At 41.2% G+C, this 13,771-nt stretch overlaps 1 protein-coding gene across 12 annotated transcripts in view; it reads right to left on the reverse strand.

Moving 5' to 3' along the window:
- ehbp1l1a (EH domain binding protein 1-like 1a) overlaps positions 1 to 13,771 on the reverse strand; it is a 38,766-nt gene that overhangs the window by 10,595 nt on the left and 14,400 nt on the right. For 6 of the 12 annotated variants that reach the window (XM_037759330.1, XM_037759332.1, XM_037759333.1 and 3 more), the window contains exons 12-19: positions 13,078 to 13,311; positions 12,814 to 12,873; positions 12,636 to 12,732; positions 9,443 to 9,850; positions 4,741 to 9,270; positions 4,589 to 4,654; positions 4,194 to 4,400; positions 45 to 3,430 (exon numbers count right to left, since the gene is read on the reverse strand). In XM_037759330.1, the coding sequence (XP_037615258.1) occupies positions 45 to 3,430; positions 4,194 to 4,400; positions 4,589 to 4,654; positions 4,741 to 9,270; positions 9,443 to 9,850; positions 12,636 to 12,732; positions 12,814 to 12,873; positions 13,078 to 13,311 (8,988 nt within the window). The remainder of the gene's footprint in view (positions 1 to 44; positions 3,431 to 4,193; positions 4,401 to 4,588; positions 4,655 to 4,740; positions 9,271 to 9,442; positions 9,851 to 12,635; positions 12,733 to 12,813; positions 12,874 to 13,077; positions 13,312 to 13,771) is intronic. The other 6 variants (XM_037759335.1, XM_037759334.1, XM_037759339.1 and 3 more) reach the window with 4 other exon arrangements.

The raw sequence follows: 13,771 nt of genomic DNA on the forward strand, positions 1-13,771 counted from the left end.
GAAAGGTGAACGTGACTTCGATTTTCACACTGTGAATGTCTCACCATATGCAAGTGCTGTGCTGGGGAGGCTAAAAGATGTGGAGGGAACACCAGGCATACTTGGGTCTTTGAGATGTGACTGAGTTGACTCTGCATGAGGCAATTCTTGTGATGTATGCTTCTCAGTAGAAGAAGGGACGGGAATCGTCATTGTTTCTTCCTCTGTTGGATTCAGTTGTGAAATGCTGGGAAGCCCAGAGATTCGAGTCAAATGTGGACATGATGGAGCCATTGCTACCATGTGCTCCATTTCATCTTGTTCATGTTTATCTTTGGCTGAGAATTTTGCAGTGATGAAAACCTTCTCTTTCTGCAGCTTCTCAAACAGGGACTCGCTGTGTGTTGTCCTAGTTTGTATATTTGTACATTCAAAGCTAAGCATCCTTGCTGATGGAAAACCTGGGATACATGAAACACACGGAGCAGATGTGTATAAGCTGACCATATTTGGCGGTCTGTTTACAACTTGAGCAGAAGGAAAACCACATACTCTGGCTTCTTTTGGGCAGGATGTCACTAATGCCACCATGCTTTTCATGTTGTAGCAAGATAGCTGGTCCTGTCCAGCAAGTGACAAAATCATTTCTGCCCTCTTCTCCTGAGGCTTTATCAATATTGGTTTTGTTTCATTTAGCCACCCTGTACTTGGGACTGTAGTCATGGATGCAAATCCTTTGAGACTTGAAGCACTGGAGCAGCAATGTACAAAACGAATCATATTGGGTTCAATCTTGGGTTTAATTCGAGGTGCAGAGGGGAACCCAGGGATCCTGGATGCTTCTGGGCAAGATGGCACTAAGGCCAACATTGTCTTCGCAGTTTCTCCATCTTGATTTGGATTGTGTATAACACAAACGGTCTCCTTTGATGGCTTATCACACAAAGTATGTGAATCAAAAAGCCATTGTAATGTTGAGGGTCCTTCAAAGGATGCACATCCAGGGAGATTGGATACTTTGGAGCAAACAGGTACAAGACTCAGCATATTGTATCGAGGGACGGATGGGAAGCCTGGAATCTTTGATGATCTTGGGCAAGAAGGAACCAAAGCAAGCATGTTGTTTGGTTTGTCTATATTAATTGGTGAGCTGTTAATCCTAAACTGAATGTTCTTTTGTGGTCTGTGCATCAATAAACCAAGTTCAGCACCCCATCCATCTTCCTTGTGCCCTTCAACTGATGGAAATCCAGGTATGATAGAAACTAGGGGGCACAAAGGAAGGAGGTTGACTACATTTAAGCCATAATACACCTTTTTGGGATTTGGAATAGATGGGAAACCAGGGATACTTGACACTTTAGGACAGGATGGTACACAGGAAACCATATTCTTCATTATCTTTTTGTTGTCATTTGATGTGTCAAATATGACCCTCTTCTTTGGTAGCCACTTCAGCAATGACGCCTTTTCTTGAACCCATTCTAAATTCATATCCCCATCAACTGATGGGAATCCAGGAATTTTGGAAACTTGCGGGCACAATGTTAAAAGGCTGATCATATTTGGTGCACTATACACAGTTCTGGAACTTGGACAAGAGGGAAATCCTGGCGTCTGCGCCTCTTTTGGACAGGATGTTACAAGAGAAACCATTGTTTTCATTGCTCTCTTATCTTCTTCACAACTGTCAATCAATGACACATGCTTTTCTTTCAGTCTTGGTTCAAATAGTGGTTTCCTGCTCACTGTCCACTCTTTTAAAGTATGAGATGATGGAAATCCTGGTATTTGTAACACTTTTGAGCATGAGCTTGAAAGACTGATCATATTTGTCATGTCAATAACATTAGTTATCCTGGGTTTTGGAACAGTTGGAAAGCCGGAGATGAGTGATTCTCTTGGGCAAGTTTGTGCAAGAGACACAACTCCTTTCATGTTTTTGTCCATTTTATCGTTCTCCAGTAATAATACAGACTCCTTTTTCATTTGCTTCTCCCACAATGGCTGATGAATAGTGTTCCAGTCTTTGCTGTCAGCTTTCTGCATCGAAGGAAAACCAGCCATTCTTGAGGTGGCCGGGCAAGATGGAAGGAGATTGACCCCATTATATCTTACTGTAGGTTTCAGAGCAGATGGAAATCCAGGGATACAAGCTTCTTTTGGACAAGTTAGGGCTAAAGCTGACATGGCCCTCATGTCATCATTGTGAGGTGTCTCTTGAATCATCGTCATGTTGATTTTTGGCTGTGTTTGTCCAACGGGTTTGTAATCTGTAGCCCAGCTTTTGCTAAATTGTTCCATTAATGATGGAACACCTTCAATACAAGAGGTTTTGGGGCAAGAGCTTAAAAGGCTCATCATATCTGATCCATGATGTGCTATAGTAGGTTGTGGAAGTGATGGGATGCCTGGTATGCAAGAATGTTTTGGGCAAGTTGGTACCAAAGCTCCCATTAGTGTAATGTCTTCCTTCTCTTTTGGTGACGCTGTCATGACAACAAGTTCAGTTTTCATTTTCTTCTCCAAAAGTGGTTCCTGTTGAGATACCCATGATCTGTTATTGTCTTCACTGATAGATGGTGAACCAGGTATAGTGGATACACTTGGACAACTGGGATAAATATCCACCATATTTGATCCATAAAAAACTGAACTGTGTTGTGGTGCAGACGGAAACCCTGGATTTATAGCCTCTCTGGGACAAGAGGGTACCAGTAAAACCATTTCCTTCTTGTTCTTTTCATTATCCTTTAATGCATATGGTGGTAACGTTTCCTTCATTTTTGATTGTCTCTCCCAGATTGGCTTTTGATCTATAAGCCAGTGTTTTTCTTTTACAGGGAATTTGGATGGCATGCCAGCAATGTTTGTCACACTGGGACAGACTTCCAAGAAAGTGGACTGTTTGTACTCAATTTCAGGCTCCATATAATATGGCACACATTGTTCGCGAGGGTGGGAAGACTTTTTATCCACCATTTCATTATCCTTTGATGGCGTGTCCCAAGTAGACTTGCTATCCAGAAGGCATTCATCAGTTTGTCTAGCAGTAATAGCGAATTCAAATACGCCACTAACTGTAGGGGATATCGGCGATAGATCTGTCATCCCAGCTTCTGTATCTGTCGTCATTTCATCACCAATGAGTAACATGGAAGAGAGACTGGCCATTTCTTTTATAAATTCCATTTCTTCCTCTGATGCCTTTCTAGTTACCTCGTTTCTCGTTACCTCTGTAGTCACCTTTGGCAGCTCCGCCCATAGTATAGTCTTGTCTGTGGGACATTTTATTGTAGTCGCCTTTGGTAGCTCCTCCCATAGTATGGTCCTGTTTGTGGGGTGTTTTTGTAACTGCTGCTCAGCATTATTTATTTGGGTTTGGGATGGGAGTTCTGCTGCACCAGCAACAATTGGGCATGATGGCTGTGGTGAAACCGTGTTTTCATGTCTAAAGAGAAGGTAAATACAAAGTTATAGTCAAAGTTTACTGTTGGAAGATGCCAAATAAAAAAAATGTATAAGAGCATTCCCATGAGTTAAATTACAATTCTATATATTTTCATCACAATACAATGCAATCCTGGTACAGTGTACCTCAATCAATTAGCAAGTAAGTAATCACTACCGAACAATCACAACTAATTTACATATGATAGCAACGTTGGAAATAAAACTGTATATTACTACTCATTATCATTCTTAAAATAGGTATTTCACTCCCATGCATGCAATTTCAACACATGCTATTCACTCCAAACGGACAACTCTCCACTAGAGCTAAAAAAGTTGCACTGCAAAAAAAAACATCATGCCACACCATTTGCTTAGGGTTGATTCGACAACTACAGTTATAACAGCCAGTGCAGTAAAGCCAGCATTATTACTGAGTGAAAAATTACCTCAAATTATCTAACAGTAGTATTCTTTACAGTATATCCCTCGAATACTCAAGTATGTTTACGTTTTATCTTTTCATTCATGGATGGATTTCCAAACTGACTTGCACTTGTATTCTGCTACTGCTTTGTTATAATTTTTTTTTCCCTATGGCAAACCATTTTGCTCACTAGTGCTACAATTTGACTATGAAGAGCAAGAAATGAAGCCTACCTCAAGAGGACATTATAAATTAAAACCATGCAACACACATCACTACACCTTGATCAAACTGACAAGAGCACAAGCCATGTATTAGCCTGTCTCGTACTTACCCACTCTCAGAGTATCTAACGGACCCTTGATCCACACTGTCATAAGGTGTAGTACTGACGTCCATTAACTCTACTGACAAAGTCTTATCTGACTCTTCTAAGGGCATGAAACCATGATCCTCCACAGTTACTACAGCAGACTCTGCTTCTTTGCCCTTCTCATACATTGATATCTGTGTTTCTTGAGCATCCTTTTGACCCCAGGGGCTGAAACAATGACAAGTGACAAGAGGGACAAACTGTAAATTTGGGGTACCACAGAAAACTCAAAGATACACAAAGTATAACACACAGCAAAAGCACATTTTGCAGTCAGATTGTTGGGACAAAGCAAACGCATTACTGTGGAAATGCATCATATCATTGCATCCACTGTGAAAACCAAGGCAACCCACCTCTTCCTAACACTCAAGAATAGTGGCATGTCAGGAATGGAGTGCCACATTCTGCAATGCAAGTTTCTGAAAACAGAATCGAAAAGTAGATGTTTCAAAAACTAACCCGCTGACATCACAGAGAGAACTCAAACTTCAACTCTCCAACTCACCCTTTTTCTAGAACAGCTATTTCTTCAGCCTCAATCGGCATCCAAAAGCCAGATTCATCCTTATGTCTCTCCAAAGCTGAGCATACATCAGATTTTGTTTTCTTTGTGTCAAGATCTAATCTGGTTGGACCGGCCTCATCCAATAACATCTCAATCCCATTAACTCTGGAGGATGGTGGTGATGAATGGTCCACTTGGATTTCAGAATGTGATGATGGTAACTCTTTGACAATGGCCTCGATTGGACAGGTTGATGATTCAATTGTCATTCTTTGGTGTACATCATCTGGTATATCTTGGCTAGGGAATATAAACTGTTTGGATCTCTTTCTGACAGAATCCTTACAAATAGGATCTTCAAGTGGCCGCTGGTTTTCTCTTTCCTTTCCAATTATTTTGGTTCCTGGCCATCCCTGTTCTGAATGGTCCACATGTGTTGATGGTACTCCAAAAATAGAGGCTTTCTTTGGGCAAGATGGTACAATATTTACCATATTCGGAAGCTGGTCTACATCAGGCGGTGGAACTGCTGTGAAGCCAGAACTGAGAGCAATGTTTGGACAAGAAGGTTCAAGAGAAAGACTCGCCATTATCATATCTTTGTGAGGAGATCTATACTTTGTGTAAATTGGACAGCAGCCTTGCGCCTTTATCATCACTGGCCAGCCCTCTACATTAGAATCAGAAATAATTGACACTCTTGAGGGGAAACCAATGATACTGGACTGCCGTGGGCAACATGGCAGCAACCGTACCATGTCTGGATGTTTTTCCACAATTGCAACAACATCTTGGGGTCTTGGAGCAGATGGAAATCCAGGGTTCAGGGCTTGTCGTGGACATGATGGAAGCATACTCAGCATTATTTCTTTGTCCCTATATGACGTTTCTTTAACTGTAAAATCTTGGTGGACAACTCCATATCTTTTATTGAATTGGTTTCCCAAAACTACATCCTTATCCACATACCAGCCATCAGAATCTTTTGCACTATTCCTTGCAGGTAGACCTGGAATTTTACTGTGTTTTGGGAAAGTGGCTACAGATTTTAACATGCTGGGGGCCTCTTTCATCACAGCTTCCACGGGTCTCTCTCCTGCCTTAGAGGGAATTCCGGGAATAAATGAGTGTTTTGGACAGGATGGCAACATTGATACCATAATGCTAACCAATGCCTTTTCTCTGAAATACATCTTATGGTCGTGTATTACTGACAGTCTCCCTGGGTTTCTTAATATCCTTTCCCATACTGGCCTTTTGTCCACACTCCATTCGGCCTCATCAGAATCACTGTAGAATCTAGAGGGTATTCCACATACTCTGGATTGTCTTGGACAAGTATGCAACAGATTGATCATACTTGGTATATCTGCTAACACCTGACATGGTACTGATGGAAAGCCAGGTAAACAGGCTGTCTGTGGGCAGGATTGCAACATTGATACCATAATGCTAACCAATGCCTTTTCTCTAAAATACATCTTATGGTCGTGTATTACTGACAGTCTCCCTGGGTTTCTTAATATCCTTTCCCATACTGGCCTTTTGTCCACACTCCATTCGGTCTCATCAGAATCACTGTAGAATCTAGAGGGTATTCCACATACTCTGGATTGTCTTGGACAAGTAGGCAACAGATTGATCATACTTGGTATATCTGCTAACACCTGACATGGTACTGATGGAAAGCCAGGTAAACAGGCTGTCTGTGGGCAGGATGGCAACATTGATACCATAATGCTAACCAATGCCTTTTCTCTAAAATACATCTTATGGTCGTGTATTACTGACAGTCTCCCTGGGTTTCTTAATATCCTTTCCCATACTGGCCTTTTGTCCACACTCCATTCGGTCTCATCAGAATCACTGTAGAATCTAGAGGGTATTCCACATACTCTGGATTGTCTTGGACAAGTAGGCAACAGATTGATCATACTTGGTATATCTGCTAACACCTGACATGGTACTGATGGAAAGCCAGGTAAACAGGCTGTCTGTGGGCAGGACGGCAATATTGATACCATATTTGTGATCATATCACATTCAGAATAGAACACATTAACATCCTGTAAATGTAATGTAACTGCAGACTTCTCCCTAGGGAGTAGCAGCGGCTTACTTTCCATTAGCCACTGTGATTGTTTGGTGGTGTCTCTAAGTGGCATTCCAGGAACTCTAGATTCCTTTGTACAACTAGGCAATAAATTCACCATAGTTGGGCCATCTGCCAATGTCCGTGTCAGAGCAGAGGGAAACCCGGGGACACTAGCATTCTCGGGGCAAGAGAGTAGTATTGCACTCATACGTTCAGCAGTGATCTTATCAAAACACAAATCTGCATTTAGAATCTGCACTTCCTTTTTGATAAATGGATTCTCCCACTGTAAGGTTTTAGAAGCCAACCATACATTGCGGCTGGACAAACATAGTTTTTGTCCAGTCTTTGAAGGCCAACCAGGGATTCCACTATGTATTGGGCACGAAGGCATTATATTAACCATACTGGGTTCTTGTCGTGGAGCAGAGGGTAGGCCAAAAACTTTGGCTTTTTGTGGGCAACTTATCAACATATCTACCATATTTTTAGAGATTTCTGTGTCTTTCGGTATCCACTGAACAATGTGAGCTTGTGTTTTCTTCTCTGGTCTCCTGTTAATAAATCGCCTCAAGGCATGCCAATCTTTGTTCGCTGAATTGTTTTGATCTTGAGATGGCATACCAGGAGTTTGGGTCTGTTTAGGGCATATATGTACAAGACTGACAATACTTGGTAACAACTTCTGGGGATCTGTGGGCATACCCACAAGACAAGTTCTCACAGGGCCCGAGGGCAACATTGCCACTGAATCGAACATTTCACCTTTGTCTAGATCCTGAGCAGCACTTGGGGAACTATCTGGAACAAAGGCTTCACCTTTACTCAAGGTGTTCTCCATTAAAATGTACCTGGTTATATCCAAACCCTCACATTGAGCACTAACTGGCTCCTTAGAGGGTAAACCAATGACTCTGTCTTTTCTTGGGCAAGTAGGCAAAACATCTGCCATGCTAGGATCGTGGCTTGGTGCAAACAGAACATCAGGCACACTTGGTTCTTTTCTTGGCGCAGAGGGAAAACCAGGGATGGTTTCCTTCCAGGGACAAGATGGTAACATATCTACCATATGTTTTATGTGTTCTTTATCCCCATGTGACTTTTCCTGAACCAGAACAGGATTACTTCTCAATGCTCTAACTGAAATGAATTCCCTCAAAATATGCCAGCTCTCATTATATGCCATAACGCTTTGTCTACCTGGCATACCTGCAACCATTGTCTGTTTAGGGCATGTAGGGAGAAGACTGGCCATACATGGAGTATTTGAAGCCTTCTGCAATGGTGCTGAAGGAAACCCTGGGACACTGGCCTTTCTAGGACATGTTGGCAACATGGCCACCATGACTTTAATCATATTAGTATCACTAACAGCTTGTTCCTGAACACAAGACATGTGCGAAACAAATGCTTCTTTTACCTCCAATGGTTTCTTCCACAGAGAACATCTGTCCCAAACAATCTTTTCATATCCAGTTACTGATCCAGCAGAAGCTAACCCTGGAACCCTGCAAATTCTGGGACATGTAGGTAAAAGACAAGTCATATTTGGCTCGCGTTTCAAAGCAGATGGGAATCCAGGAATACTGGCAGACCTCGAGCAGGATGGTGTTAAGTCCACCATTTTTGCAATTCCTGTCCTACCCTCATAAAGGGAGCTTGCATAATCTGAATACACGATTAAAGGAAATCTGTTGCTGGGTAACTTCTGAAACAATAACCTCCTATCATCAGGCCAAGCTATAACTTGTGACTGATGTAAAGATGGCATTCCAGGAATCTTGGAATATTGTGGGCAGGTTGATTGTAACTTAGTCATACTTGGCACCCCCACTGTTCCTTCAATCTGAGCTTCAGGCAGTAAAGTGGATGGTGAATGAGAAATAGAACTCAACGTTGTACACGATGGACTAAGTTCCACCTTAGATGTGTAGACACACTTTTCTTCCATACTGACTGCAGTGCTTGATAACACAAGTTCCTGTGTAACACTCCTATCTCTTTCACACCACGGCCTCTTATCCATAGACAAAGCCACATTTTCAGTTCCCCTTTTCTCCATACAATGTTCTGGGTCCAAACCATCAAAGCTTTTTGTGGAAGACAATGCAAAATCCACTTCCAATTCTTCTCTTGATTTTAATAAATTGTCCGTTGTGGCCTTTTGTGCTGAGAGATACCCAAAGTCAGAGTCCAATCTTGAAGTGACTTGGTCTGTGGCAGTCATGTTGCATATGGGTTTCTTATCCATAACAGGTATCAGAAGATCAGGGCTTATTTTTTGAGTGTCTCTTTGTGGCTTCTCCCACTGTGTGGTTTTCGCAATGGCCTGTTCTCCAGACTGAACTTCGGGTGTTTTGTTCATCATCATTGGAGGAAAAGCAGAATTGGCATCTCCAAGACAAGATGACACTGAGGCAGCCATGCCCTCATTTCTGAAGGAGTAAAGTATACCAAAGATTGATGTCAGAACAAAAAGGCTGGAGTGCTTTAGAAAGATGTTAAAAAAACGAAACTTTTGCATTGCAAGTGTTAACATTGAACTTAGATGCATTTTTAAGACTATAGAATGGGGATTTAACTGACAGACTACCACAGTACACTTACCCCAAATCCATAGTTACAGCTTCTTTTTTATGGGCCACTCCTATCGGTTTTGTGTCAGAGGTTTTAGCAATTTGAGGCAAGTGCAACAAAGGTCCCTGGAGTGATCTGGAAGTAGGTTGGGGGTTGCTAGGAGAAAGGGGTTTGTATTGAACAGGCTCTGGTTGGGCTACTGGATTCCCTAACTGAATGGTCATCTTGGACAAGTGACTTCTTGGTTGAACCAGAAGCTCCTGGTTTTGCTTAGGTGCAGAACTGAAGGGAGGAAGTGTTGGTTGACTGTTCGGGAATGTCCTTGTTGGCCTTGATTCTGTTTGATCCATCTGTGTTTTTGGCATCTCAAAATAATTGAGCCCTGCGGCTACGGGTGTTCTGGGGCTAAGGGGCAGAAGAGAGGCCATGCTCTCAGGTCTAAGGGACAAACAAATGAAGATCAGGGTTATGACGTAAGGGAAGTCGCCGCCGCAGTAATGCAGTCCATATCCAGGCCATATTCGCAGAATTCCACACAAGCAAATGAGCAATGTGACATGGAACTACAAAAAACATAAACTAAAGTCACGAACCAAACAAGTGTTTTGTGATAAATCACGGACGGAATGAGCAGCAGTAGCCGTTTAAAATAGTACATTGAAACAATACTGTCAGATCACTGGGCACTTGCCACATCAACATGACTTTGACCATGATGCTTTTGTTTAAGTTTCAACGTAAAAAGAATCCTTTTTAAAATCCCATATTCAAGGCAATTTTACACGCAGCTGAACAAGCAGCACAATAACACATTTTTTGCAGTGCTGAAACATTTCCACAAGACTATAAGCAATACAAGCTGCTCAACAGAGGGCACCAGGGTCATGTTTGGCAACTCTGACTGGGCAAGCCCTTTCAATTTAACGTAAAAGAGTTCCCTATTTAACCTAGAATTCTTCCAAACATTCCCAGAAGAGCTTTCATGCCAAACAAATGGGGATCATTTGTTTGTAGGATGAAGGTGTCCTCTTTTAAGCTAAATGTCAAATGCAAGTCTACAATATTTCAGTCTATTTGCTTTTGAAAATAATATTTGGCTCTTCACCGGCCACTCATTTATTTTAGCTCCACTACTTTGCACTGGCCAGGTAACATATAACTAACGTATGAGCAAACCTGGAAAACTAAAACACAAAGCTACAGAGTGGGGTTACTAGCGACCCTTTCACAGTAAAGGGAGTCATTTGATTCAAGGATCTTATGAATAATACTGCTTAACTCACACACATCACATCATTTGCTGTTTGTTCAGGCACACAATTTATCTATTTGTAGTCTTGTATCATATTGGGTATACCAAACCTCAGGAAAAAATATGGTCTATTACTGGGATGAATCAAAATAAATCATCTCTAACCTCATCCCTGTAACACTGTAGTCTGCAAAACGAATAAGACTACATACTGCGGGCTGCAAGCTCCTACATTGAAACCACACAAGCCACCATTTTGACACAGTTAATAACTTTTGTAACTGCAGCAAACACCCCATGTTTGTTTAGATAGAAAATACCAGACCGTATCTCTCGACAAACTTTATACTCAGTCAGTGAGCAACTCCTTTGGCTTTGAATAAAAATATAGACCCACGTCCCTCAGTTGCCAAATGTAAGTATGGAGCAGAATACAATACCATATGCACTGTGCAAATAATTTGTTGCCATGTATGACGAGACAGTTGTTAGCAGTAACATACATGCAGTGCAATTAATGTTTGATGGAAATCATATTACTAAAGGAATAATCTACCCATAAATGCTCTAACATTGTTAAATACACGTAGCAGCAATGTGCTTTGCATTTTCAGACATATTTTGTTGTTTGACAATGTATTTTTTCAGCGTTCAATTAATCGATACAATCAATCACAATCAGTTGTCAAGATGTGACAGAGAGAAAAGTTTCATTGCTCAGTTAAATGGCATCACTGGGTTGTTTAGTTAAATGTTGTTGTGCACCGCTGAAAGGAAACGTACCAGCAGCTTCCGACCACATGTTTTCACACTAAACCCTCCCATGTTCACAGGGGTTGTTGAAAGCATTTCTTGAGGCAGGCACTACGTGGTACATTGCTATATAATAACTTAAAATCTCTCAGGTGGCTTACCAAGTGTCTACTGGATATTCCCAGACCGTGGCTTAAAATGAAGACACAGAATATTTGCTGTCCCCCTTATCTTTGAAATAGTTTCCGTCTAATCTCCAATTCAGATGACATTATTAACCCATTTGTGCCCATGACTGAAATTTTAAGAAATCGGTCAAACTTTTTGGCTGAAAAGTGAGTTTTCCATATTTCCATTCTACTATTTTTTGAAAACAATAAAAAAAAAACAGTAGTCCCATGTAAATAAATATAGTATGTATCTCAGAAACTACAAGGAGCACAATCAAGTATTTGGTATCTATGAACTCATAACAAGTTGAATATCAAAGATATGCACACATATACGGTGCAAAAATATATTTCATATGGAAAACATTTAATAAACACAATTTTAGCGTTTGTCCTCATTTTTCAAAAATCCTGACTTTGACCATTAATAAAAGTGTGATATTTCATGTGATCTAAAAAATTCAAAGTTGTACTGTTAGATACTTGCCCAAAGTATGTCCGTACCAAATTTCAAAATGTTCGACCGATCAGAACAAATGTTGTGACATTTTTCCTTATCATACTAAATATAATCTTTGGGCACAAATGTGTTAAAAAACTTCTCAAGCCTCAGTGAACAGTATATCACTTTTCTTAACTGATCATTTTGTCTTTTGTGGATCTTTTTTTCCATTCTAATTTGTTGCTCTTGTGTTTGTCACCATCCTGCCTGTCACATATTTTGTGCTAAATAATTTTCTGAAGCACTTTGTTACTTTTATCTTGAAAAGTGCTTTGTAAATAAATCAGAGCTTCACGGTCCTCTTACTCCTATCACATGTTCTTCATGAGTGATTACAGTTCTCATGACAGCTCCACCAACTGATGATGAAAGTATCCTCGGTTGTTTTGAGCAAACTACTCACTTAATACATCTGACACCACAAATTGATGTCATTAACAGTGTTGGAGTATCTGAGGGTAGATTTCTCCTTGACATCCATGCCAACCACACCGTATTATAGAAAACACCAAACCCGATAAAAAGCAACCTTTTATATTTACTCACCCTGCTGATGCCTTAAAAACCTCAACTCCAAAATGTGCATCTCTTTTCCACTCTGAAGCCCTGGACGACTGACTGGCCGGCGCTCTGGGATCAGGAGCTGAACAACAATATGAAGTTAGCCATGTAGTCACTGCATATAGGTGTCACTTTAGTCTACTCATTGTGTGTTCACGCTCACTTGTAGGTGATGTATTCTGGTTGTCCTCTTCACTCAGCGTGCTCAACTGTCTTTTGAATTCTGAAACGAAAGAAGAGCACAGAAGAGATTATACATAATGAGCTGAAAGTTGATGTTCATATGCCACCACACCAGCACAGCATCAGCTGCTTTAATGTAAACAACCAGCAGAGGGAGACATGTGCTCGTATAATGGTGTGGTTTAGTCACTCAAGGGTTGATGCTAATTCTAACCAAGCAGGATCATGGTTCCTTTTTCTGTACCTGCTTCTTCGTCAACGTGGAAGGTTGTGGCAGTTTGGGATATATGAGGCTGAGAAGGAGGAGGAGGAGGAGGAGGAGAAGACCCGAAGAGCACAAGAGCAGAGGAAGAACTTAAAGAAGGAGGTGAGGGCGTCTCTACTGTAGGGGTGACCTGGGGTCTCCAGGAAGGAACATATCCAGACCCTCCCTGAGGTTTCTGCTCCAAAGACTGACCAGTGGGCAGAGAGACTGACGCTGACAGAGAGGAAATGGGGCAGAGGGATGATGGGAAGGAAGAGAAGAGTAGAGGGAACGGAAGGTGGAATATTAATGACACATAACTGAAGTATGCTGCAGGCATTTCACTTAGCACAAAGAGGTGAGAGGGAGAGCAGGTAGTGCTGCACATGATGAGCCAGAGGCAAAAAAAGGCATGGGATGGACACAGATCAGGCTTTTAAAGGAATGATTATTGTATAATAATTGCTCACAACGTGTTTAAAACTTTGTTTTTCGTGCATGCCTCCACGGCGAACAAAGAATAAAAAAACGGAGAAAACCCTTGATGAATTAAAGTAAATGAGTTGCGTTATAATACCGTTATAATCACTGTTATAATGCATAATAATGTGATTATTCTAAGTGGCCATTGGGTGCTTTAAGTGAAATAATGAAATCCCTGAGGTATAGACACATATAAAACATTACAAGCTGG

This window comes from Sebastes umbrosus, chromosome 22 (assembly GCF_015220745.1).
Source record: "Sebastes umbrosus isolate fSebUmb1 chromosome 22, fSebUmb1.pri, whole genome shotgun sequence".
Lineage (NCBI taxonomy): Eukaryota > Metazoa > Chordata > Actinopteri > Perciformes > Sebastidae > Sebastes > Sebastes umbrosus.